Source organism: Brachyistius frenatus, unplaced genomic scaffold (genome assembly GCF_029030835.1).
Source record: "Brachyistius frenatus isolate BFR_SWC_R1_liver_20210118 unplaced genomic scaffold, ASM2903083v1 Contig_58, whole genome shotgun sequence".
Taxonomy (NCBI): Eukaryota; Metazoa; Chordata; class Actinopteri; family Embiotocidae; genus Brachyistius; species Brachyistius frenatus.
In genome coordinates this window covers 1,846,775-1,872,077 of record NW_027210657.1, presented here as the reverse complement: position 1 = coordinate 1,872,077, position 25,303 = coordinate 1,846,775, and the positions used below count along the sequence as shown (strand labels likewise).

At 44.0% G+C, this 25,303-nt stretch overlaps 1 protein-coding gene across 6 annotated transcripts in view; it reads left to right on the top strand.

The window, feature by feature from the left end:
- sema6d (semaphorin 6D) overlaps positions 1–25,303 on the top strand; it is a 66,680-nt gene that overhangs the window by 30,689 nt on the left and 10,688 nt on the right. For 2 of the 6 annotated variants that reach the window (XM_069705724.1, XM_069705723.1), the window contains exons 1-9: positions 14,968–15,683; positions 21,354–21,522; positions 22,065–22,176; positions 23,049–23,109; positions 23,303–23,365; positions 23,494–23,595; positions 23,849–23,939; positions 24,177–24,296; positions 24,627–24,715. In XM_069705724.1, coding sequence (XP_069561825.1) covers positions 21,402–21,522; positions 22,065–22,176; positions 23,049–23,109; positions 23,303–23,365; positions 23,494–23,595; positions 23,849–23,939; positions 24,177–24,296; positions 24,627–24,715 — 759 coding nt within the window. In that variant the 5' untranslated portion in view covers positions 14,968–15,683; positions 21,354–21,401. Of the gene's footprint in view, positions 1–14,541; positions 14,722–14,966; positions 15,684–21,353; positions 21,523–22,064; positions 22,177–23,048; positions 23,110–23,302; positions 23,366–23,493; positions 23,596–23,848; positions 23,940–24,176; positions 24,297–24,626; positions 24,716–25,303 lie in introns of those variants that run through there. The other 4 variants (XM_069705719.1, XM_069705718.1, XM_069705722.1 and 1 more) reach the window with 4 other exon arrangements.

Genomic DNA, 25,303 nt, shown 5'->3' with positions numbered 1-25,303 from the left:
AGGCCCAGATAAAGAGCTCAGAGAGCCTGTCAGAGTGTCAGCTCCCATTAGGCCAAAGGCTGTTGTGTGTGTGTGCAGGCAGGCGTACTGCTTTTTACATTTCATTCAGCACACACACTCTCTTCTTCTCACACACACATCCTCCCAGAGCCGCCCCGCCTGGCTGACATGCTGTTTCAGACAAGACACACAAAAGACAACGGAACCCGCCTGAAAAGACAAACATCTCCTACATTTCCTACATCACACAAAGTGGGGAAAAAAAGAGGAAACAAAACAAGCTCTAAATGATTTTAGATGAGCAGAGGTTGCGCTGAAAAAGGTGGAAACTTTCAAGGATTCCCGATAGGATTAACCTCTCATGCGTACAAAACAGGAAACTTCCACAGCAGAGGTGCATTTTAAGTTTTCCGTTTCAAACATTAGAGTGCAGTATTTATTTGTTATGGCAATGTAAACTGTGATGTCATGCATCATTATACAGTAACTGAGTGGAGAGCAGAGACGAAACCACATCAAAGAGAGAGCAGAGGCGGAGGCATAAAGAGTAAAAAGACTCAGAGAGGCCGAGTAACCTCGGTGACCTGCACAATCAGAGCTGCGTTCCCTTGACTGACTGTGGCCAGCAAAGTTGTGCAGAGCGCGGGCGGGGGGTGGGGGGGGGGGTTAGGACACAAACAGACAGGACAGGAGGGCTGATTTCCTCCCACAGAGCTTTCAGAAACATATTACAACCTGAGGAGGAGGAGGGGAAGCACAACAACAACCTAGAGGGGGAGACAGATAAAGCAAAGAGCATGAAAACAAGGAGGAGAAAAGCCTTTTGATCCCATGTTCAACCCATAAATAAAGATGTACACACCCACATTTCTACAGTCACACATGCCCTGACTCAGCTGACTCAGCCAGGTGTGTCAGTGTGTTGCAGCCTCAAGCATTGACGTGCTGAGGCAGCAGTGTCGTCTACCCACGTAACCAAAAGTGTCAATGCTAAAAAGAATGGCTGGAATCACTTGAAGTCCCTCCATACTGTGTTTTGTTGTTTGGATCCCTGGTCTTTATATCTTTGCCTTTCAAGTCCAGAGCGCAGGCTGACAGCTGTTGCTAAAAACAGTCATCTGAAAACACAGTACGCTTGATCTAGGGGAACTCCAGCCACCACAGAACATTCATCCTATACTCACACACAGCTAGTCATGCTACTGACACACAGCTCAGTCTGCCTCTTCTGCCTAATCACTCCTTCTGTTCAAAAGCTTGAAACCACAGCCCACACCCCCTTAGGGCAAGAGGCTGATTCGCAAGCACACAGTCAGAATTTTTCTCATACACATGCTCAGAGTGCTCATTACCGACTTCACTTTTCACCCACATATATCTTCCCCCTAGTCTAGGGATTGGCCATGCATCAGTCACGGCCCTACGTGTACACACAAGCTCAGACCGACAGACAAACGGAAAAACAAACACAAAAACAGGCAAACTGGTCATTATTACTGCTGACGACACGCTCGCGTGGGCTGAGCAGTACGCATGTGATGCATTAATTTATCAGGACCCTGCACGTCTTGTAGAGGTACACTCAGGCTCTGTAGTGTCATAGAGGCCAGGTTTGGTACAAATATAAAACAGGTATTTGAAAGGGTATCGAAACTCTGGCACTCACATCAAAGAGCCTTCAGTCATAAAGCTGGAAAGAGCCCACATGAAGTCTTTGAATATAGCATTTAATTTTGAATTATATAAAGCAGTGCCAATTTGAGGTGGTTTCACAAAGTGGGGTTGAATTTATCAAAGGGAACATTACCTACGTGTATAGAAAAAATAATTCTGTACGAGATGCGATCAAAAAGTTTGGAGACTGTTGCGTGTGAAAGTAGTGCAGCACAGTAATACACCATGGTGCAGGGGGAAACAACGACTTTAATGATGAAATAGTCCAAGTTAGGTCATTTGATCAACATCAGCACCTGTGTTACATGTGTTTTTGTGACCATGGACCTGTAATTATTGCAGGAAGCAGACATCAGATTTGCTGTCAAACTCTGGAAATTGACAACAAAGAACCTTCAAATGCTTCAAAAAGCCGAAAACAATGACACAATGAGCCCGGTGAGGTATTGTGAGTGGCATTTACGTATCAAGAGGGGCAGAACGTCATTGTCCAAGAGCGAAGAAGGTGCATCGAAACAAGAGCATGCTGCTAGTTTTCTTTGAGATATGTAGGGTTGTGCAACATGAATTTATCCCCCCAAAATCTGACTCTTAAAACCGAGATCTACTGTGATGATCTGGAACATCAGACAGAAAACATTCAGAGCAAACAATCTGAACTTTGGTGCAATGGCAGTTGGGTTCTCCAGCGTGGCAGCGTGTCCGCTCACAGCAAGTTAAAAACCAACAAATTTCTCAAAAGCTACTTTCACAAACTCATTACATTTTTTAGATAAGGATGTTAAATTGTGTTTTGGCATCATATGATATGGTTAGGAATCTGTACCTAACCATATGAGTCTGGCTGATGTTTATAAGATGTAATTAACCTCTAACCCTGGCAGTAATTCACATCTTTTTAAGGCTATTTAATTCTCCTCTTTATCCACAGTTTTCCACTCTGCTTTCACCCAAGCTCTCCACTCGGCCACTCTGCAAACCCAGTCTAACTCCCCTCAACTCACTGTCACACAATACCTGTTGTTTCTGCTATTTGGCTCTCAACACAAGGACAAGCAAAAAAAAAAAAAAAAAAAAGGCTTCCATTCAGCTCTGTTCCAAACAAGGGCAAGGCTGGTGCTGAGAGAAAGCGGCAAGTCAGCAGCATTTACCTCTTAGAGAAATGAGAAAGCCCATGGCACTGGCCAGTGGCCCAGCAGCATCCCTGCCTATGAAGTATAGATAATTGTTTTGAAAGCCCCTGTTGAGAGCTGCTGTCTCATTTCCATATCTCCATAGCCGTGGATATGATATAGTAGTGTTGATACCATGATCCGCTGAAAATGTCCGGCTGTATAATAACCATCTGACAGCTACATGCTGGTCAGCTCTTCTCTGTCAAGCAAAGTAAGTGCAAATTAGCGGGAGTTAAAAGAATGAGGAACATAAAAAGTAAAGAGGTAAAAATGCAGACGGTAAAAGAGGAGGAAGGGAAACAGTGTAATGGAGAGAAGCACAGAATATAAAGCACGATAGCCTCGGATAGGGTTCATTGGTATGAGTTATCATCTGCTGGTATCCATGACTGCAGCTGTAACCTTTGGTAAATGACTCTACTTAGTCTACGACACAGCCACTAGCCCGATGGGAGATAAAATTAACATCCCACAGCAACAGTGCACGGACGGACACACACACACACACACACACACACACACACACACACACACACACACACACACACACACACACACACACACACACACACACACACACACACACACACACGCCCACTTTAAGTGTCTCTGCAGAGATAAAGACTCACACGCATAACATAGCTGCAGTATACAGAGATACTATTCATTATGCAGTATTTATCAGACTCAACAAACTGGGAGAAAATATGACATGATGTAGAGAACTGGGATGTTATAATTTCAGAAATGATCACCATTAACAACGCCTGGATGGAGGCAGAGATGTGAAGTGCACGAAAAGACTTGATCTAACTTGAGTAATGGAGAACACAGACGGAGTGGGGGTTATGTATGTGTGTGGGGGGGGGGGGAGGTATCTCAGAGGGGGAAAGACTTTATTTAACATGCAGGATACCACTTGTCTATAGCCCCAGGTAGGAGAGAAACACAGAGCTAAGCTACTTCAGCACTCCATCCAGCAGGAAAAGTGCAGAGGAAGGGTTTTCCCTCTAATGGAAGCCATTAATTATCATATACCCTTATACTTTCCAGTCATCACTATCTTAAGTTAAATCCTTTAGGAGGGAGTGTGCATTGTCAAAGATGGGGTTTTTCTCGTCTGTAAAGGGTCCGTCTGCCCGCCTGTCCGTCTGGGGTGCACTTAATGGCCTGAACACACTCTGGAGCTGTCTTATGGAACTGACTGATGTTATCAACAGATGAATGACCATGCAGGCCAAAGGTCAAGTCCAGCTCTGTTGTTTTGACTCTGAAACCCTGTGTGCTCACTCTGCTTCCTCTCCTCTAATCCCCCCCAGCTGTGTGTGTGTGTGTGTGTGTGTGTGTGTGTGTGTGTGTGTGTGTGTGTGTGTGTGTGTGTGTGTGTGTGTGTGTGTGTGTGTGTGTGTGTGTGTGTGTGTGTGTGTGTGTGTGCGCGCGCGCACATGCGCCTCTGTGTGTGAGGCTAATAGAGAGAAAACAATTGCTGAAGTCAGTGTGGATCGTGTGTAGTGTTGCTGAAGCAAAAAAAAAAAAAAAAAAAAAAAAAGACCTCGGTTTACTTCATTTAACTATTATCTACCTGTGGGAGACACCAGATGTTATTTTTATTCAATGGCAGCTGGCATCCAGCAGGAGCAGAGAAATCTATCGAAATATTCATTTGGCGCAACAGGAAAGAGAAATCAATCCCATAAAAACATAGCACTTAATAGTGTTCCATTAAACTGACTCTTGGAGCTGCAGAGAAATGGCCACTCCACTGCAGGAAGGGAACTGAGAGGCTACACTGTTTTCATCAGGCTACAATTTGGACTGAATAAAGTCACGCTCCATTTTCAGCCGCCCCTGACAACTGCTTTTTTAAATGACACCTGATATCATCACGCCCCCAACAGCACCCCTACCACCATTCAGCTGGAGACACACTTGAGGAAGGGCATGTGTGGGAGAGGGAGATGAGAAATGGTTGAGTGCTGTGGTGGAGGAGTGTGTGTGAGGGGGTCAGACGCCAGAGGTCCAACATCTCCGTCCCAGCACCACCACCACCACCACACACGACTGTCTCCAAGTGTTTGTGCGTTTCACATTCCAACTGTGTGTGTGTGTGTGTGTGTGTGTGTGTGTGTGTGTGTGTGTGTGTGTGTGTGTGTGTGTGTGTGTGTGTGTGTGTGTGTGTGTGTGTGTGTGTGTGTGTGTGTGTGTGTGTGTGTGTGTGTGTCAGTCAGAGTAAAGTCTCCAGACAGCGTCGCAGTTGCAGTGATGTGGTGCGGCAGCAGCGTCAGTGTGGAGCTGTCAGTGATAGATTTCATAAATTAGTCTTATGAAGGGATATGGAGAAAACATCACCCGAACTGTCCACCACAGCTTTCGGACCGACTTCCTGGTTTAACCCAGTAATACCTGCAGAACTGAACTGCTTGTTTACGACCTGTATGGTCATCTGTTGATGCAACGCTTGCCTTACCGGACTTTATTACAGCTCCTTTTCTTCTGTTGGTACCAGCTTGGATTGACTCAACTCTACTCACCATTTTGGGGTTTGCATTGGGCCAAAGTTGTGGATAATACACGGTAACAATGACACATTGAGGGGGTATTAATTGCAGTGAACAAGGCAATTCAGGAAAAGTACCTGGTACCATATGCTATTAGAGTCAAGTAGAGGCGGTAGTGGAAAATGTCTTCAGACATTCTTCTGCAGATTTCCGCAATTATTTTTCTGAGTACAATTTTGTAGCTAACTGAAATATTCGGACACATTTTTTTTTAAATATTATCATTTTACAAGTTGGTTCACTCAAATCCCAGAAACTCATATTAATCACTTATGGTACCTGACTGATTGTGCATATGCTGGGAATTTGGGATAATCCGTTTTGGCTCTGATACCAGTACAAAAGAGAGAAAAAAAAAATCTGTTATTTGAGGTGTATTAAACTATTCAAATATATTGTCTTTTAGAGACCAAATGTTTTAACATGCCCTTAAAAATTAAAGAGGCTAGTCAAGTTAGATTTAGAACATTAAACAATGGACACAGTGACCCTGGTAACTCTCTTTAACCTACAGACCAACCAGCTGTTTAATCTGTGTGGCAGACCTCAGAGGGGTATACGGGAAATAATTGAGTTTGGCAGTGACAAAACAAGACTGACTTAAAGTGGTGACACATATCCAAGGAAATATCACATACAAAAACTCAGTCTTACATTGGTTTAGCATCCTATCTAATTCCATATACTCATCTATCTCTTGATCCCCTGAGGAGATGTGACACAGTAGCCGGGAAGAAGGAGCAAAAGCATGTTGGAGCTGGTCAAACCCCCAAGTGTAGAGTCTGGAAAGTATTAACCCTGAAAACGTCTGGCTGGAGAAGTGGGTGTGCGCTTCAATATGGGTCTAAAAGATTTCCCTGTTGGTGTGTGTTAATTAGCCCGGAGTTAGTGGGGCCTGCTACAGCTTGTCTGACGGCTGACCTGGAGAGACAGGATTACCTCTCCAGCTGCTCTCCTCCCTGCTACCTCCTCCTAATGCCACCTTTATTAAAGGGACAGGTGACACTGCCACCATCTCTCACTCATCACAATTGGGCCATTTGGTAATAAGGTGTGTCACAACCGGACGTAGAGTGGGATCAATGTCAGATACATCAAGCTGCAGTAAAACGATAGGACACTCATCATTTTCAATCATTCCTGGTGATAATTCACTCAAATCCCAGAAACTCATATTAATCACTTATGGTACCTGACTGATTGTGCATATGCTGGGAATTTGGGATAATCCGTTTTGGCTCTGATACCAGTACAAAAGAGAAAAAAAAAATCTGTTATTTGAGGTGTATTAAACTATTCAAATATATTGTCTTTTAGAGACCAAATGTTTTAACATGCCCTTAAAAATTAAAGAGGCTAGTCAAGTTAGATTTAGAACATTAAACAATGGACACAGTGACCCTGGTAACTCTCTTTAACCTACAGACCAACCAGCTGTTTAATCTGTGTGGCAGACCTCAGAGGGGTATACGGGAAATAATTGAGTTTGGCAGTGACAAAACAAGACTGACTTAAAGTGGTGACACATATCCAAGGAAATATCACATACAAAAACTCAGTCTTACATTGGTTTAGCATCCTATCTAATTCCATATACTCATCTATCTCTTGATCCCCTGAGGAGATGTGACACAGTAGCCGGGAAGAAGGAGCAAAAGCATGTTGGAGCTGGTCAAACCCCCAAGTGTAGAGTCTGGAAAGTATTAACCCTGAAAACGTCTGGCTGGAGAAGTGGGTGTGCGCTTCAATATGGGTCTAAAAGATTTCCCTGTTGGTGTGTGTTAATTAGCCCGGAGTTAGTGGGGCCTGCTACAGCTTGTCTGACGGCTGACCTGGAGAGACAGGATTACCTTCTCCAGCTGCTCTCCTCCCTGCTACCTCCTCCTAATGCCACCTTTATTAAAGGGACAGGTGACACTGCCACCATCTCTCACTCATCACAATTGGGCCATTTGGTAATAAGGTGTGTCACAACCGGACGTAGAGTGGGATCAATGTCAGATACATCAAGCTGCAGTAAAACGATAGGACACTCATCATTTTCAATCATTCCTGGTGATAGTAATTCTGCACATCCTACATCCTGTATTTCATAAATTTACTTGATTCTGTCTGAACACGTTGGTAATGACTAATAGTGGAACTGATAAACAAGTAAATGGAGCAGATACAGTGAGCAGAGTCCATGGCGAGGGATAGTGTGGTTGGCATGAAGGAACATAGTCTGATGAGGGTGTGAGTGTAAACATTTGAAGCCATCTGCATTCATGTGAACAGTTGATGTAAATGTGATAAAGGCTGTGGAAGGGCCAGTGAATTCCTACATACTGGTCCTCCTTGTAAAACCCACCATTTGCTATTGTCATGCAGGCGAGGCCATTCCTGCCATTTCCTTGGACACACACAGAGAGACACTCACAAACACACTGCTTCCCCCCCTTCCCAGCTGACTGTGTGTGGACACCTGGTCTGGATCTAGAGCCTGATGGCATTCCTAAGAGCTTGGAGCTTAATTCCCCAGATTAGCCAACACAATCCGCTTTAGGGTTAATCAGCATGTAGCATCACCAACCCTCCAACCTTTATGTACACCCATAGAAGTAGAAACTCCTGCATGGACATTAAACTGTCTTTAAAAAATTTAAAAAAAAATTCTATAAAGAGGACAGTAACAACTTGCTTCACAGTCCTTCCATTGGCTCTTTCCACTCATAAACTATACACCATGTGTTTGCTCTCTCAGAAAAGTTTGGTTGCCCCTTCTGAGAGGCAGAAAAGATGCCATTTGCAGCATTTATGGTGTTTTGCTGACATGAGACATTTGCTAACCCCAGCCTGTAGAGAAAGTCCTGGATAAAAGGCTTTTCCCTTAAATCCCAGATAGCCTCCGAGCTCCAAGGAAGACTTAGCTGCCGACTGACAGTCAGGATGGGAGGTGGGACAGGGTTTTGATGCCGGGGCTTATGACTGGCGCTGGGGTTTTGTAAGGGGGTAGGTAAATATTTGGGCTTGCAGTTGTAGTTTAAGTGCTCCGTTAGCAGGTTGCGGGTGGCTGGTTGGAGTCAAGGCTATGGCATAGCATTTACAGGCAGGCCGTAGGGGATTCCTTGAGTTTTGGGATGTAACAGAGGCAGACTCATCTTTCTGTTGGCTGAGAGGTAGAATATCATTCCCAAGACAGGGTCCTCTGTGTGGGTGAGTGCAGTTGCCTTTGGGGCCCCTGAATGGCACCTCACAGCTGCCCTCCGTGCGCCTGTCTGTCTGTCTGTCTGTCTGTCTGTCTGTCTGTCCGTCTGTGTCAAATGCTGCGTCCGGTGGTAAGGTCGGAGAATGCAGCGCCTACCTCCCAGCATAAGCTCCCAACACACAGCTGTTCACTATACAGTCAGTACCACACACAGCACCTGTCTGCGATGTGTGTGTCTGTGTATGTATGCGTCCCGGCCAGCATCACACACGGGAATAGACCCCTTGCTCCGGAGCGTGTGAATGAAGCAACCTCTGAGGCTCTTCCTTTCCTCTTCACACTTCAGTCTCAGCCTGCTAAATCCTGCTTCTATCCGCTTCCACCCTAAATAAAGTCATATCCTTCCTTCCTGAAAATGTTAACTTCTCTGATAGCTCATTAACTCCATTACGGCGAACGTGAGAAGGTCTCGGATCATCCACATGGTTCACTGCCATGTTCGGAGCATTCATTAACGGGACTACAGCGATGGATCTTAACAGAGATGTTAGGGGATCAATGCTGTAATGAAGGGCATGGTGTGTGGGAGGAAGCATTTATTATCATTATCAGAGGCAATACAACTTTTGCCCCCCAACAATGGGCTCCCTCCCACGCTGAATGAATGTCAGTGTTAGGCTTGGGCCACCCTAATTGGTAGAAACATTGTTCTAATGGTGTCAAGGTGGCATTGCGTTATAAGAACATCATCATTCATTTCGTACATAAGACAGAGGGCAACTGTGTTACCATCAGCTCAAGTCCAGGAAAATTTCATACTGCTCTCCTCTAGTGCTTCGATGGCCAGGCCGATTCAAACATTTAGATGGAAACTGAAATGAGATCAATAAATAATGTCATGTGTGTCACTCAATCATCAGCATTTCACACCGATATAGCGGCTTATCGGGGGCTGCAAATTACCCATAGCACTGGCTATGAATATAATTAGCATTCTCCTTTTCCTCAAGAAAATTTGAATAAACGCAATTACTTTACATCAGAATTTATTTCACACCTTTCCGTGCATTTCCTTCAGTAAATGTGGCAGTCATCAGGGTCGCATCAAAGCAAACTAGATATTGTAATGTCCTTACATTTAAAGCAGAAAACAAGTTATGACAAAACAGATTTGCTTTCCTCCCAACCTCATAAAATAGCTGAAGGAGCAATATGTGCTAACAGAGCACAGGTCATTTCACTGCAAATTACAGATATATGTTTCTATCCCACCTCCAGTCAGTGCATTACACTGTTGGCTATAAAACTTGCCACCTTTCTCTGACCTTTCGTGAAGATGAATATTCCATAAAAGCAGGTGATGGAGTCAATTTGATGGCATTATCTTTATTTCTACAATCTGTGACATACAGCTTGTCTAAAGAGCACTCTGACACTGTGGAGTCCAAACTGTTATGAACTACCTTAGTAAATATAAAACTTCCATTTCTACTCACTTTTTGCATCAGAAAATACAAATTTTAATCATAATAGTATTCAATTATTCTGTTTTTTCTGAAAGGGAATACAACAGTTTTTGGACATTCTTTTGGAAAGGCCTCATTCCTCTGGGTGGGCATTTCCCACAACAGTGGGTGATTCATATCCTGGTTGAACCCACCTAGTGCTGATGATTGATTCAGATTTGTTCCCTTTTTCAACAGGCCCACACAGCATTGATTATGTACCATTGGCAATTTATGACGCAGTGGTGGTTGAAACATTTTCTAGATGGGGCCGTTTCACATCCAACCACTCTCATTAACTATCCCTACATGATTTAATGCAAGGTACCAAATACGTGCTAATATATTCAATCTAATTATCTAAAAGTGCTTTATTACTTTAAAAACGTAATTATTTGCAATTATGCATTTGTGTAATATATCATTTAATTATATTATACAGTATATGCCAATCGAATGTTTTGTAAAGAATATCAAGAAGTAAACTCAGAGGTTGACCGGTAGAATAATGTACAGGACTTACTGATCTGCTGAAGCTAAAATGAGCTCTGACAGAGACTGTTCATTTTCTCAAATCAGTGTTTTCAGTCACTAACAGTCCAAGTTGTATCTGTCCAACAAGCAGCTCCTGCACAATCAGCACATTGTTTTCCCTAAATTATAATTCAGAAAAGGACTAGCACTCGCTGTCTCTCTTTCATGGGTCCATTGGGTGATGGCAAATCACCAACCTGCCGGCAACCTACGCCATCTGTATGTTTATCTGCAACACCACATCAACTAATATGGAATCATTTATCACAGCAGAAATATAAATATATTTTTTGTTACTTTTTTGGATATACTAGTTTTGATGAAATAAATTGAAACAAACAGCAGTGGTATAGGCTACATACTGATTTCTTCATAAAATGGACTTCAGCTTGTTTTTGTTTTTTTAACGACGCTTTGAGACATATACAGTAAGTTACCACTTGGCTAGAAAATGTAACCAGTGCAGTGTATTTTGTTTATGTTTTAACATGACATTTGGTGTTTACTCTAATCCAAAAGGGTTAGCACCAGAGCGGGTGAACAGATTTTTGACATGGGTGGCCTGAGTGCATCCGGCTGAGTTGGGAATTCAGAGAAAAGGTCTGCATGCAGATTGGAAGACACGAGGCCTCTCAACAGGACTGCACAGTCAGGTGACAAATGGTGCCCCAGGCCAGCCGTGTGCCAAAAACGGTCTCTTAATCAATCAGAGGTCACCATAGGCTCAGTCCAGACTGCCTCCACCCTGTGAGGCAGCCATCTGACAGAACACTTAACGCAGAGCCAAGAAGCACACAACCTTTTCTTCTGGTTAGCACAGCCCTGTTGCTGTTATCGTCATCTTATCCCTTCTGAAAACTGGACAACTCACAACAGAGATGTGTTTGTCTTTCTTTTGCGTGTTCATTATTGACAGAACAGCTCAGTCTCACGTCAAAATGTGCAATAGCTATGTTGGTCCACAGGACAAAACGTATTAATGGCTCTAAAATCACGAGGTGCCTGTTTGATACTCAGTTGTCCTTCAAGGAGGTCTTGTGACTGAGTAAAATAAGTGACAGCATCTGTATAGGGATGTGGTTGGGGGTGGTTGGATTGATCTATCACAGGACTACTTAGCATAATTAGGGGGGATTAATAAAGTAAATACCTACCTACCTACCTATAACCCAACAGATAATATTCTCTTAAACATAACCAAGTACTTTTGTTGCCTAAACCTAACCAAACTGCGACCGTGTCACCTGTTACCCCAAACCATGATGTTCTCGTAAACCGAAGCACGTGGTTTTGGTGCTTAAACCCAAAGCAGATTGTGCATATGTGGGACACCCATGGACATTGTTGGACAGTCACGTGACGGACACAGGCCAATCGAAAAGAATAGACCAAGTAAAACGGAAGTATCTTACAGTTTGTGAGCCATTATTGTGAAACTATAACATGTTTTGTACTGTGGAGCTACGTAGCTATGACATATTGTGATGTGAGACTGGGTTGGCCAGCAAGTCCATGGAGCCATCTTAAACATATTCAAATTCAACTTGACAACTTCTAATTGCGTACCTTGAAAAAAAAATGTATGTATCCCACTTAACTTTCTCTGTTCGGTTTTTATATTCTCACGTCCCCTAATTAACTGGTGGGAAATGGTCATGTTGCAGTGAAACATCCATCCCGTCTCTGGCCACAGCCCCAACCTTAAGCCTGCTGCCCCCAACCTTGACACATGGCCATCTGTAGCAGCATTTCAGGCAGTAAATAAGGGAGCAGAGGGTAGTGCACCTCTCTTGTAAGTCCAACCTAAGGCCAAGCTCACACATTCTCCTGTGTACCCCGGGACCCACCCGCCCACACCCCCTGGGGCTGACCTACACACTGCAGGGTCCCCAAGGGAGCATACGAGGCTTTAGTTGTAGCACAGGCCTTCTGTCTTCTGTCCACCCCCCACCCTCCATGCATATCACTCTACTCTCCCACCATCCATCGCTCAATCTCCCAACATCAATACATTCATCTGTCCATTCCCACTATCAATCCAAACACACTCAGACTCAAAGACCTATGTCATTCCCCCATCTGCTTCACTTTTATTACTGCTATGTTTGTAATTGTGTCTCCATTTAATCATCTCTACTCCCATGACTCGAATGGCCTGGAAATCATGTTTTTACATGGTTTTTAAATTATAAAAAAAGAAAGATTTTGAACACAAATCAAAATGTTAATGGACCTCTCATTTCTAGTCTTTTATCTAATTTAAATACTTATATATTTATATTTATATATATACTTATATTATATTAAAAAAAACCTTGATATTTTCGTTGTTGTAAGAGAAAAAAGACTAGAAAATCACAGAGTGTGTGAATTACTGTTTTACTGATCTCAAAGGCTCGGATGATAATTCATTTAAAATTGCAGAAAATACCCTACAATCAGACTGTTAAAGCCGACAGTCATGCACCGAAAGCCATCAAAACCCACTGAAATGGTGTCACATTGCCATTACACTACCAATAAAAGTGTCAATTCACTGGAAAAAAAGACCAATCAATAGACCCACCAATCACCAGACACCCACAGATCCATATATCCATTCATCCAATCTGACACTCAGGACCTGCATCTGGCAAACCTTAGACACATTGATCCATCCATCTTCCGTCTCTCCCACGTAGGATCTCGTGCTGATTCAGTCCCCACAGGATACAGGGACAGCACACACAAGTAACCCAGGAGCGACAGAAACATTGAGTGGCAAGACTGAAGCGTTTGAGACAAGAAGGGGAATGAAAGTCACATAAACGGCAAAGTGGAGTCGATCAGTTGAGATAACCTCGGTGAGATTGCACAAAAATTGAGAACTACAGAGAGCCTGAGGAAAAAGTAAGGTTCTGTCAAATGAAGAGACCGGATATGGAAAAGTAATAACTTCACACAAAAAAAAAAAGGAAGAGGGTGGGATAAGCACGGACAAAGACATGCAAGAAGGGCTGAACCAGGATCAGGCAAATCAGGCAGCAATACAAAAGTATTGAAATGCAGATCCCACTTTCGCACCTCATAATGGGGGGCTGTCAGGAGTGGTGTGTGCTGGTGGAGGGAGGATGTTGACGCGGGAGAGATTCTCACACATCTGCAAATGGGCCTCCTTTGTCCTGGCTTTGCAGAGCTGGCCGGAACGGCTGGCCACATTCAGTGTCGGCTGCAGTTTCACATGCATACGGGAAGATGCTCACTATGATGTTTACATATATATGTAGCATGCCTAATGCCTGTGTATAGAACTAACCCCCCACCCCCAAAAAAAATAAATTAATAAATAAATCATTCCTGGAGAATTATTGTGTTAATAAGCAACACGACTTGTTGTTTATTTGACCAAAAAATATGTTTGTGGCATTTATTTCCCTGTTAAAAAGAATGTTCAAGAAAAACAGCTGGACTGTGTGAAAAATGCTCAAGTTTGCAGAAGGTAAAACTTTTACTGTCCACTTTTATTTTGTTGTCCTTAATAATTACGCCAATTTCAGGGGGAAATCAGTTGCATGATGTTGTACTGAAAGCGGAGATTTGTGCTAAATCGCTCCCTTAAATCCAAACATGTCTAAAGCTGTGTGTTTTACTAAGCAGCCGACCTGCCACAACTCAGCTGAAATGATTTTAACTAGGCCCTCTTGCTGATTTGGTGTTGGGGGAAGGGGTTTACCAGAAGGGGGGGGGGGGGCAATACGGGGTCACACAGGAGGAGAGCCGAGAGGGAGGGGGTCGCTTTTTCTTTCTCTCTGGGCTTTAGGAAAGAAAGGAAGGAAGCCAGAGCAAGGCAGAGAGAAGCCCAAACCAACTGAGGAGAGATGGATGATGGTGGGAGGGACTGGAGCAAGAGCGCTGCTTATTGGTAGGCTGTGGGTCTCTCTCTGGATGGATTGACTTAGCACGGGTCGAATTACACCATTTGCCGTGCATTAGTTTGTTTTTCTCGCAGCCAGGAGAAGTTGATTCACTAGGACGAGCGAAATATATATATTTTTTTAATCTTGGATTACAGCAACGCTAAAGGATATAAAACAATCAATTCAGATGAGGTGAGTTCCTTGCAGCTATACGCGGACTTTGTTGCGCCGTATTATGCAGTGAAAGTCGGGTGGAAAAACTAGAGAAGTCTTTTCTGGGAGGCAAAATATTTCTTCTGACCACGTCGCTATGCTGCGCTGCAAAACTGATGGTTGTGGGACAGAAATAGTTCGGGTCCGGACTATTTTTACTTATGCTTCCATCCTGCATACTATTCATTCATTTCTCACAGGGCTGACTAAATGAACGTGTCCATGCAGCTCGGAAGCTTCTTTACGCCGCTAATAAAGGGGTGTAGGAGAAGATAAGCCACATTTTAATTGTTTACTCGCCTCTTTATCTGTGAGCCAGTTTACGCTCCTATTGAAGCAGTCAGAAACCTTAATTAGATTCAGCTCTATAGTCGTATCATTTGCCAATGGATCAAACCGACGAACTCAAAGTTGAATGATCATTGTCTTTAGGGATAAAGAAGCGTAAAGAAGAGTTTTGCGTAAATCTTGTTTTTAATCCCGTTAGAAATGCGCTAAAGCATGCGCTCCGCACACCCTCCGTTTATTTCAAATCGCTGATTTGTTCGTGAAGTCAGAGCGTCGTAGTAAGGACAGAGCATCGTTAATGTTTATGTCTTTTCCCTCTGGTTTCCAAAGTTAATCGTAGTGGAAGGGGCTGGTGTATCGCTGTATGAGGGAGGGGGCTGTGTGGTCGGGGCAGAGCTTTGAAGATCACTCATCAGAGCGCAGGGGCCCGGGCACCGGAGACAGAGTCACAGGCAAAATGCTCATATGTGGTGACGAGCGGAGCTGAAATCTGTGCGCAACTGGATAAAAGAGAAAAAGTAGGGTCCGGATGGAGCTTGAATTAACAGGAATATTACATGCTGGTTTTTTTTTTTTTTCTCGCAAATGGATTACCAAAGGAATATGACATTCAGTCGGACTGCCCCATTCATGTGTGAATTCGGATACATAAGGTAGGTATCCCGAGTGATGTGTAATTACAGATAAAGTCCACCTTTTTCTGCTTTTTTGGATACACACGCGGTGTTTTATAATTGGAAAGGATATTGGATTGGATTTAATAGCCGAAAGGACATATCATTACTGGCCTCCATTCCATCCTGAGGGCGACTTTGTGAAGACAATCAAGTAGATTTCAAAGTAAAATGCACTCGTTTTTAAAACAGACGTGCAAATAGATTGATGTTGAAGGTGATGACACTAAAAGACAGTAAAATTAGAGACAAATCAGTGGAATCCTTTAACAGACCTCTCATGCAGGAAGTGCCCTTTTTTGTTACACTTTCAGTCACAGTAGCTCGTTTCTTCTATTGTGTTTTGTTGCGAGTTTTATTAAACGGTTCAAGGCATGGATTAAAGTGTTTTGGGCATTTTTACTTTACAAAAATCCACTTAGGATAAAGGTAACCTGATCATAATTTGACGAACGGGCAAACACAGCAGGGTGCTTAACAATAAAACACGAGCAGGACGGACAGTTTAACGTAAAGGTTGTTGTCTGCTCGTTACCCGATGCCTTCAATATATTTAATGTAGCCTAGTCCCAATTTCATGATGCTATTCTGATATTGGATCATAAATCGGAGAAGCGCTCGTAACCCCTTTTTGGAGGCAGAGCAGCACGGAAGCCCAGCCCTGTGCATGCATTAAGTGCTGTGGAGGCAGTTAAACGCAGCCCCATCACTGTTGTCACTCCACCGCTGTCCCCTGCGTCTTTGTTGCCTTTTGTGTGAGTCCTACATGTGGACTAAAGGGCTCTGAAAAGATTTACCACGGACTAAACTTGAATGCCTTTATGTCCCCAGCGCGTACAATGGCAGCATTAGAGCCCGGGCTGCTGCATGGATTGTGTGCGCAAAACGGGAGCGTAAGATCCATAGGGCAAAACTTGAAAAAATGACCAGCGAATAAAGACACAGAAACAGAGGATTAATGAGGAAAGAAAAACAAGCAGGATGATTCATTTAATTTCCAAGGAGGCATGCAAGGTAAAGAGTTAGAGTAGTTTTAGTCCTGTGTCTTATTATCTCAGAAAATGTGACCAAAGTACCAGAGAGGTGTCATATAAGCTTAAAACTAAGGTGGTGTGCTTAAAGATTTTTTTTTTTTTTTTTTTTTTTAATGATAAAGGTTTGCATTCATATTTAGTTTTTGTCTGTCTGCGGCCAAAATTTTGGTACTATGCCCCCAAACCAGTGCCGTCCCTTTACAGAAATAAAGATAAAGTAAGATCCCTGAAAATCTGGAGTGTCTGAACTCATGTCACAGAGGTCGGAGAGCTTATAGCTACTGCAATTACAAACTAGATATATTGGCAGCAGCATCGCACTTCAGCCAGGTCAAACATCAGAACCAGCCTTGGGTCTGTTGACAGCACAGCTGGCCGGTGTGTCTCACTTCGCCTCACTGGCCACAGGGTCAGAACTCAGTGACCAGAACGACCACCGTTAACCTCCACTACAGCCGGCTGTAACCCTGGAACAACCACCATTAAACCATACAGTGATCAGTGTTAACCCTTTACAGCCGTATGGTTCCCCTAAACTGCTGATCACGAATCAGATTGTTCGTTAGTTAACTTGGTTAGTGATAAAACTTTGACCCTGTGTGCAGTATTCGGAGTCAGCATGTTTTTATAGTTTGCTTTGTACCCTCTAAAGTCCCTTTTAGGACCCTCAAAACAGCTCTTCTAAAGGCAGGTCCACTGACCGGGGGTGGGGCTCTATTGTGTTGAGTTGCCCAAAGCCCCTTTTGTTTCTTGGTCACACCTGCAGCTCAGTCCCTTTGTGCTCTACTATAGCAGAACTACTGCTGAGAACAGCCTTTCTCCTGTTTCACTCCTCCTCCTGCCAAGGTAGAGAAGAAAAAGAAGGGAAGCACGGTTCAGAGTGGCACAATCTTCTCCTTCTGTCAAATCTGAAGCAACAAGTCCAACCAAGCCCCTCAGATGTGATCCTTAGGTAAACAGCGTGTGATTAGGGGTACTGGTTATTACTGAAGCGGAAAAAGAAGTAGTAATCATTTCAGGGCCTGTGTGGTAGCTGCTATAATCATCTGGCTGGCTCCCCCTCCTGTGTGCCTGCATCTTGATGACTTTCTCAGAGTTACAGTTGAGAGTTGTGACGACCACGTTATAGGACGTATGCAGTCACGCACGCTCGTGTACATATTTAGCCAAACCAAGTGTGAGGAGGGGAAACGCCTGAAACTGAACTCCTGGGTTATCTGATTTCCGAAGCTGTTCTGTTTACAGCTACAGAATGGTGCAAGATGACAAGTCAGGCAGCCTGGAGCAGCAGCAGCAGCCATTGTTCTGCTGGGGATTACATCCACCCATCGCATCCACACACAATTTACCAAACCTCACGCATCACTGTTGTTTGCCATCCTTTTTATTATTCCCAATAGGACCTTTGCAAAAATTGCATCCATCCAGCGCCGCGGCAGAGGAGAGGTTATGGCTTACATATGCCAATGAAAGCACAGCTAAAAGGAGAAAATGTGTTAATCTGTCATTTTAAGCTGGGAACACTAAAGCTTCAGTGGTAACTACTAGAATTGGGCTGCAGACCCCGACACCCACCATCAGCAGAAATAGCAACCCACCAGATCCTCCTCCCCCTCCCCATGTTTAACACCATGGGCCCGAGCCAACAACATCAGCAGGGAAAGTGCGTGGTTGTAGGACACTGAAAAGCCTGTAATAACAGAGGTGGAATGAGTCAAGACTGAATGGCACTGAGTTGCGTGACAAGCCCAGCTCTAGGCTTGTTGAGGCCTATATGTGAATACACACACACACACACACACACACACACACACACACACACACACACACACACACACACACACACACACACACACACACACACACACACACACACACACACACACACACACACACACACACTGGAGGGCAGGAACCAGAGCGCGCAGAGGAATAGTCAATAGAAAACATGCTGGGCTCACCAGAGATTGAGAAGTAATTTTAGATCATTGACCTCTGGATGTCTTCTGTTTCTGTTTTACATTAAAGTTGAGGAAAGCCTTTGCCTCTGCACTACGGCTATTACCACGCAAGGAATCATGGGACATCGGCACTGAGCTTCTGCCTCCGCTCGAAATGTTTTTTTTCTCCTGAATTGTACAGTGAGGGAGAATAGCAGCAAAAACTGGTGTGAATGTGAGTGTTTTAAAGAGGCGAAATCGAGCAGGACTGTAAATTCTGACAAGTGAGGAAATGATTACCTGTGAACACAGCCGAGTATGGGCTACGTGTACAGCCTGCCGCCTGTATGATGGCACTATAGAATTGAAATGCAGAGCTCGGTTTATTTACCTTTCAAAGTGCCTCTATTTTTCTGTTGTTGAGCATTTGGTAACTATTCCCGTCTCAGCAACTCGGCAATTTATTGCTTGGGTTTTAAAACAGCCAAGCTGGTCTTGATGCGAGAGTATCTGAAGCAGGTGGTAAAAAAATAAAATAGCTGTGATGCCTTTAAGGAACCCCACCGCCTCTCTTTTCAGAGAAGTGGCATCATTTATCGTTTAGATTAAGTTCCTGGCGGCTGTTCTTCTGCATGGATCTGGGAGCCTGTGTGCAAAGATCTGTGGATCATTTGTGTCCAGATATTCATTTGTATCTAGATTAGGATTAGTCATTGCTTCAGCAACATTGATGTTTGTATTTCTAGCAAGAGAGAACGACCCTTTGGTCCTCATGATATCTTCTTATTTTGTCGAGACATTAAACCAATTGGGCAGCCTGATAGCTGGGAGGTTAGAGCGCTTACAATGAAGATGCAAATGCAGACTGTCCGGTTCGATTCCCTCCCTGGCCGCTCTTTGCTGCACCTTATTCCCCTGCTCTCCGCACATTCCCTGTCTGGCTCCTCTGCTCCTATCTAATAAAGGCAAAAAGCCAAAAGGAAAACATCCAACCTGTAATTTAACTACTAAGTGGACTGATTGAGATGAAGCGTTGTCTCATGCAGGCCTCGAATTACTCGGTCATAATGACGCTGCTCTTTCAAAGGCCTCAGTATCCCATAGAGCACTGAATAGCCATGATTACACTGTTCCAGGCACTAATGAACCAAAATTGAATTATTAGTACCCGAAGAAAACAAATGTTGCGTACTTTATGTTGCGTACATATTTGCATAAAAGGTTGTGTAGCCAGTTTATATCTTACATAATACACATACTGATTTGAATTGTTGCTGTTAGGTAAACACACCACTGTACATGATTTTCTACATGGCAACCCCTCTGTTATAATTAATTCACTTGACAACCACATGTATCAGCGTATATTTTGTGTTTTAAACTAAACACTTGGAAAACATTCATTGAAAAAAAAAAAAAAGTCCGACCTATTACAGGATTATAGATTATATTTGACTTTATTAATCCCACAGTGGGGAAATTGGAGCAGATCTGGAGTTACTAAATACTGAAGTGGCTACAGTGATATGGTAACGTCCATATTGCCTTTTTCTGGCTGCTGATCTGCCGTGTTTTCTGTGTGGATCAATCAAAGCACTAATGGCTTGGCAGGCAGGGACAGACAGCACTGAAGCAGGTGTGCTTTAGGGCTAATTGAAAAATGAGTCAATACTGTGCGTGTTCGTGTTCGCACACACGCATCGGTCTTTGCATTACACCATTTGAAAGAGTGATTGTGTATGTGCAGCCATGAGTGTGTGTGTGTGTGTGTGTGTGCGCGTGCGTGCGCATCCCAGTGTGCTCCAAGCTAATCCATCCCTCTGCCTGTGTGACGTCTCCCAGTAAATTGTTTATATCCGTTCAGGCTTTGCCTGCATGAATAATTTGTTTGCCTTATAAATATTTGAATGTACACCGATCATTAATATGCACAGACACAGTCTGTCTCTAAAGTACTCCTCTACACTCTTAACATACACACTAAACCCCTGCCACTCCCACAAATTAAATTATTACCAACGTAGCCGGTGTATCGTGTCTACAATCGGATGCTGCACAAACTATTATCCACAAAAATTACTACTATGTCAAAACAACTGTACACGAGTAGGAACTCATAATACAAATATGAGTGAATCACTGCGCTGCAATAAAGCACACCACCCCCAAGGAAGGACTGGAGCAATAACAGCCAACAAAGCGCTGATAAGTCTGCTAAGGTCAGAGCAGAGGCTACGCTAGTGATGGTGATGAAGTTGCAATGTGCTGATTAGCGTTGAGCCTGGCCCAGTGCAAACCAATCAAGGCACAGATGTACTGAGACAGCAGGCCTGCCACGATCCTAACAGAGTGGACTTCCGCTGCATCCAACACACACCGAGGCACCCCACCGGTCAGTTGGCTGACCTTCCCTTAGACAGCAGATGCAGGAAAAGGCAGAGGGAAAACGCCAAGCACTGCCACTGAGAGAGCTCAGTCATCAATAAACCAGAGAGGACGTAGCGCGCAGGGTATCAGTAAGAAAGGAAAAACTTCACTGTAAAAGCTGCTCCGTCATTCTGAGGTTAACCAAAGGTTGGGCTCATAAGAACACAGTTTGCAGCAGTGGGGTAGAGGTAACATGACACTTACTCCACATCAAGCGACAAAAGCATGCGTTTTGTTTGTATTTCCAGGTAACATCTCCACCAGTGTGAAACAGGAAGTGTCGTCTGTGAGCAGCCATGGGCCAGAGAGCTGTGCTTCTGCTCAGTGAGCTGCTGCTGCTGCTGACAGCATCACGCACTCTCCTCGCAGTCAGCTTCCCGGAGGACCTCGTACCCCTTGATGTCATTGACGCACACTGTGAGTACACATGCAAATGAGCTCGGCAGAGATAGGGGTTGAAATTACAAATACAGCCGCGTCACTGTAAAAACACCTACCGCGATCCGTGAATACGCACTTTTACTTCACCTCAGTCTCTATATCGTGACATGTGGAATTAAGACAAATACGGGCAGCCTCCTCCTCCCTCTCATCGTGTCAGCAGTTCAGACACTGGCATCCTATATCTATAGTAATAACATCAATCTGCTCTATGGCCAGCAGTTGCATTAAGTGGATTTTATTTTCCTCTTTGTGATGAACTGGAAGAACAGAAATGCGCTGACATAGGCATTACCTCATGCACAATGGTACAGATCTTGTGGTCGAGAATATACCTTATTGCGTTTGTTTCTACTATAATTGACAGAGGTGTATGGAGCACACGTGCAGCATATTAATGTGATATCAGTACAGTCGGATTAAATGTAGCCAGAGGGCAGTGTGGTTTATCCGTGCAAGAGTGTCTGCTTCTACCATCAGTTTCCCACTAATAGTATGTGTGTGTGATGTGTTTGCAGTTTCACGAAGGTACCCTGCATTCAGAGGCAGGCCCTCTGGCAACGAGTCACAGCACCGCCTTGACTTTCAGCTGATGACCAAGATACAGGACACTCTGTTCATCGCTGGCAGGTAGATTCAACACACGCACAATCTCTATCTCTTGTCTTTCTCTTTCACACATCCCCCACACCAATGCACTCAGTCACTCCTTGGCAAGTAAACAGTGGCATGAGGGGAGGGATGGAGGGAGGGAAGGGGGCCACTCTTAGTGTTATTGGATCTGTGGCTTCTCGGCCTGCATCTGATGTATATGGCCGGTATTGATCCGGTCAAGGCGTCTATCATCCCCGCCTGACGCGCTGTCAGGGATTTCTTGGCATCTTTACATGTCTTTTTGGTATTTATGGGGAATGGGATTAATCTGACCACAGGCACTAATATTGTAGCAGGAAATCACTTCGACATCTACAGTATAAAACTCCCACCTCTGGAGGCCCTGTAATCACCACCATATGTATATATATTGTCAGATGGAGCCTCCTCTTACAAGTATGCGGTATTTTTTTGTTCCAACAGAAAGAGAAGAAAAATGGTGGTCTCCATGGGTTGATCAAATTTGAAAATGTACTTCTCTGTTTTAAATAATCAAGTAAATAAGAGGTTGGCATGTAAAATCAGGTTCACAGATATTGCTCACAATAAATGAGGCCATCTGATGACAAGTACAGTTCCTAAATATTATCATAATGGCAAATAAATAAACAGGAAAACCAAAAAATGAGCCAGACTTCCTCTAAAAATATTTTTTTTTTAAATCACAGTGAATGGGTTGAAAATGGTCATTTTAGACCTGAATTAATTATGAGTAAAAAAAAGTTAGACTCTAATTGTTTAAAATACACAGATAAAACCTCATAAAGCCCCTGATTATATTCTATGGAAGTGTCTTCCTGGTTGTGATGCGTCTCTGAGCGGTACGTTGTGTTGTTGTCTGTCCGCAGAGATCAGGTGTACCTCGTCAGTCTGAGAGAATCCTACAGGAATGAGATCATTCCTTACCGGGTAAGTTTCTCACCACAAGCTGCTCTCTCAATTCACCAACACGAAAAGGGCTCCATAGAAAATACAAGAGCTATTCATCACAAACTGGACAGGTTGTAAAATGAGAGAGTGGAAAAGGGGGGACTGTGTGCATGTGCGTGCGCATGTCGGGTGCCGTGCTAACGCTTCATGTTGTTTTGTGTTTTTTTTACAGAAGTTAACGTGGCGATCGGGCCAAGCTGACCGTGAGATGTGTGCCGTCAAGGGAAAGCACAGAGTACGTATAAGAACAATCATCAGTGACACACCTTTTGTTTTCTATCCCATCGCACGGACAGAAACTTAAAACTGTGAGCATGGAAGCTGGCTGCCTCTCAAAACACTTTGTTGTGTATCCGTTTCCAGGACGAGTGCCACAACTTCATCAAAGTGCTGGTTCCCAGAAATGACGACCTGGTGTTCATCTGTGGCACCAATGGCTTCAACCCCATGTGCAGATACTACAGGGTCAGTATTGGGGGCCAGGGCCTGTCATCATGGCACTTTCATAAGGCAACGTTTATATTGTGTCCAATTCAGATGTGCACAAAGACACAGAAAAATCTGGCTTAGTTTTGTGTATCTATTAATTTTGAGAACACTGTTCATGTCTTTTGAAATGCATTTGACTGGACTCATTTGACTCCTTTATGTGCTAGTGCTTGTATTGTTTGTGTTTGTACCTCCTCTAATGTGTGGGTGATTGCTGTGTTCTCTTCAGCTGGATAACCTCGAGTTTGATGGGGAAGAGATCAATGGACTGGCACGGTGCCCGTTTGACTCCAAGCAAACCAACGTTGCCCTTTTCGCTGGTAAGGGTCAAACGCACACCCGCCCACACGCGTAGTTAGTCTTGCCGAAGAACTAATGTGTTCCCACTTATGCTCTCATTATCACCTCTGTGTCTTTGCCACAGTAAAACTGTGCCTGCAGTGATAACAATTCAGCCAATTAGGTCCTATAGAAGAAGAGAAACAACAAAGAATCAAAAAGCAGTGAATCTTAGTTTTTTTTTTGTTCCTTCTTGTTTTGGTTTGGGTTTTTTTTAGAAGGGAAACTGTATTCTGCAACGGTGGCTGACTTCCAGGCCAGTGATGCTGTCATTTATCGCAGTATGGGTGATGGATCAGCCTTGAGAACCATCAAGTATGACTCCAAATGGCTGAAAGGTAAGCAAATATCCCGTCATAGCTCGCGATCTTTATTTCTCTCCCCCTTCACTCTCCTGGAGATACATGTGTAGCTGCCAGCTATCTAAATGCCCGTGGTGGCTTTGCATGGTGTATGTATGTGCGTGGCTGTCGGAGCTGTTTTTGGAGTGATAGAGAGCTCTCCTACCTTGCCAAGCTCCATGGGGATATGGCCTGTTCTCTCCCAGGCAATCTAGGTCACCCCCAGTCATATACAGCCTTGTACAAATCCCTGAAATATTCAACATGCACAGTGGTGGTGACGATGCAGAAATACACTTCAACTCTCTGCCTCTGTCTCTCCCTCAGAACCTCATTTCCTGCACGCAGCAGAGTATGGGAATTATGTGTACTTTTTCTACCGAGAGATTGCAGTGGAGCACAGTAATCTGGGAAAGGTAAGACATTGCACCTGCCGTTTATAATGCATTACATATTCCACACAGATATGCAGGCCTTTATCCCCCCCCACCCAAAAAAAAAAAAAAGGGCTTTCACCTCCCTCAGTGCATGTGTTTCTGTCATGCCACCAATGGACCCGGTGGTAATGGGGCCCATTCAGGCGATGACACTACATCACATTTGAATGCACGAGAAATTTCCTGTGAATGTTCTACCGATGTAAAACCATTACACAGTGAGAGGATTTGTCTCCCAGAGATTGCGCTCTTTGTGTCTGCCTTTCCTTCCGACACACACACACACACACACACACACACACACACACACACACACACACACACACACACACACACACACACACACACACACACACACACACACACACACACACACACACACACACACACACACACAGGGCATTAGGATGTTCTGTGTTTGAGGCCAACTTCAGATTTGACCATGCCTCATGCTGAGCTGGCCTGGCCAAGCCACAGGAAGCCAGCATCCTCCCATCAGCCACCGGCTAATAAATATTTCAACCCCACTAATGCTGGGGTGACACCTGGCCTCTGATGGAGGTTTGC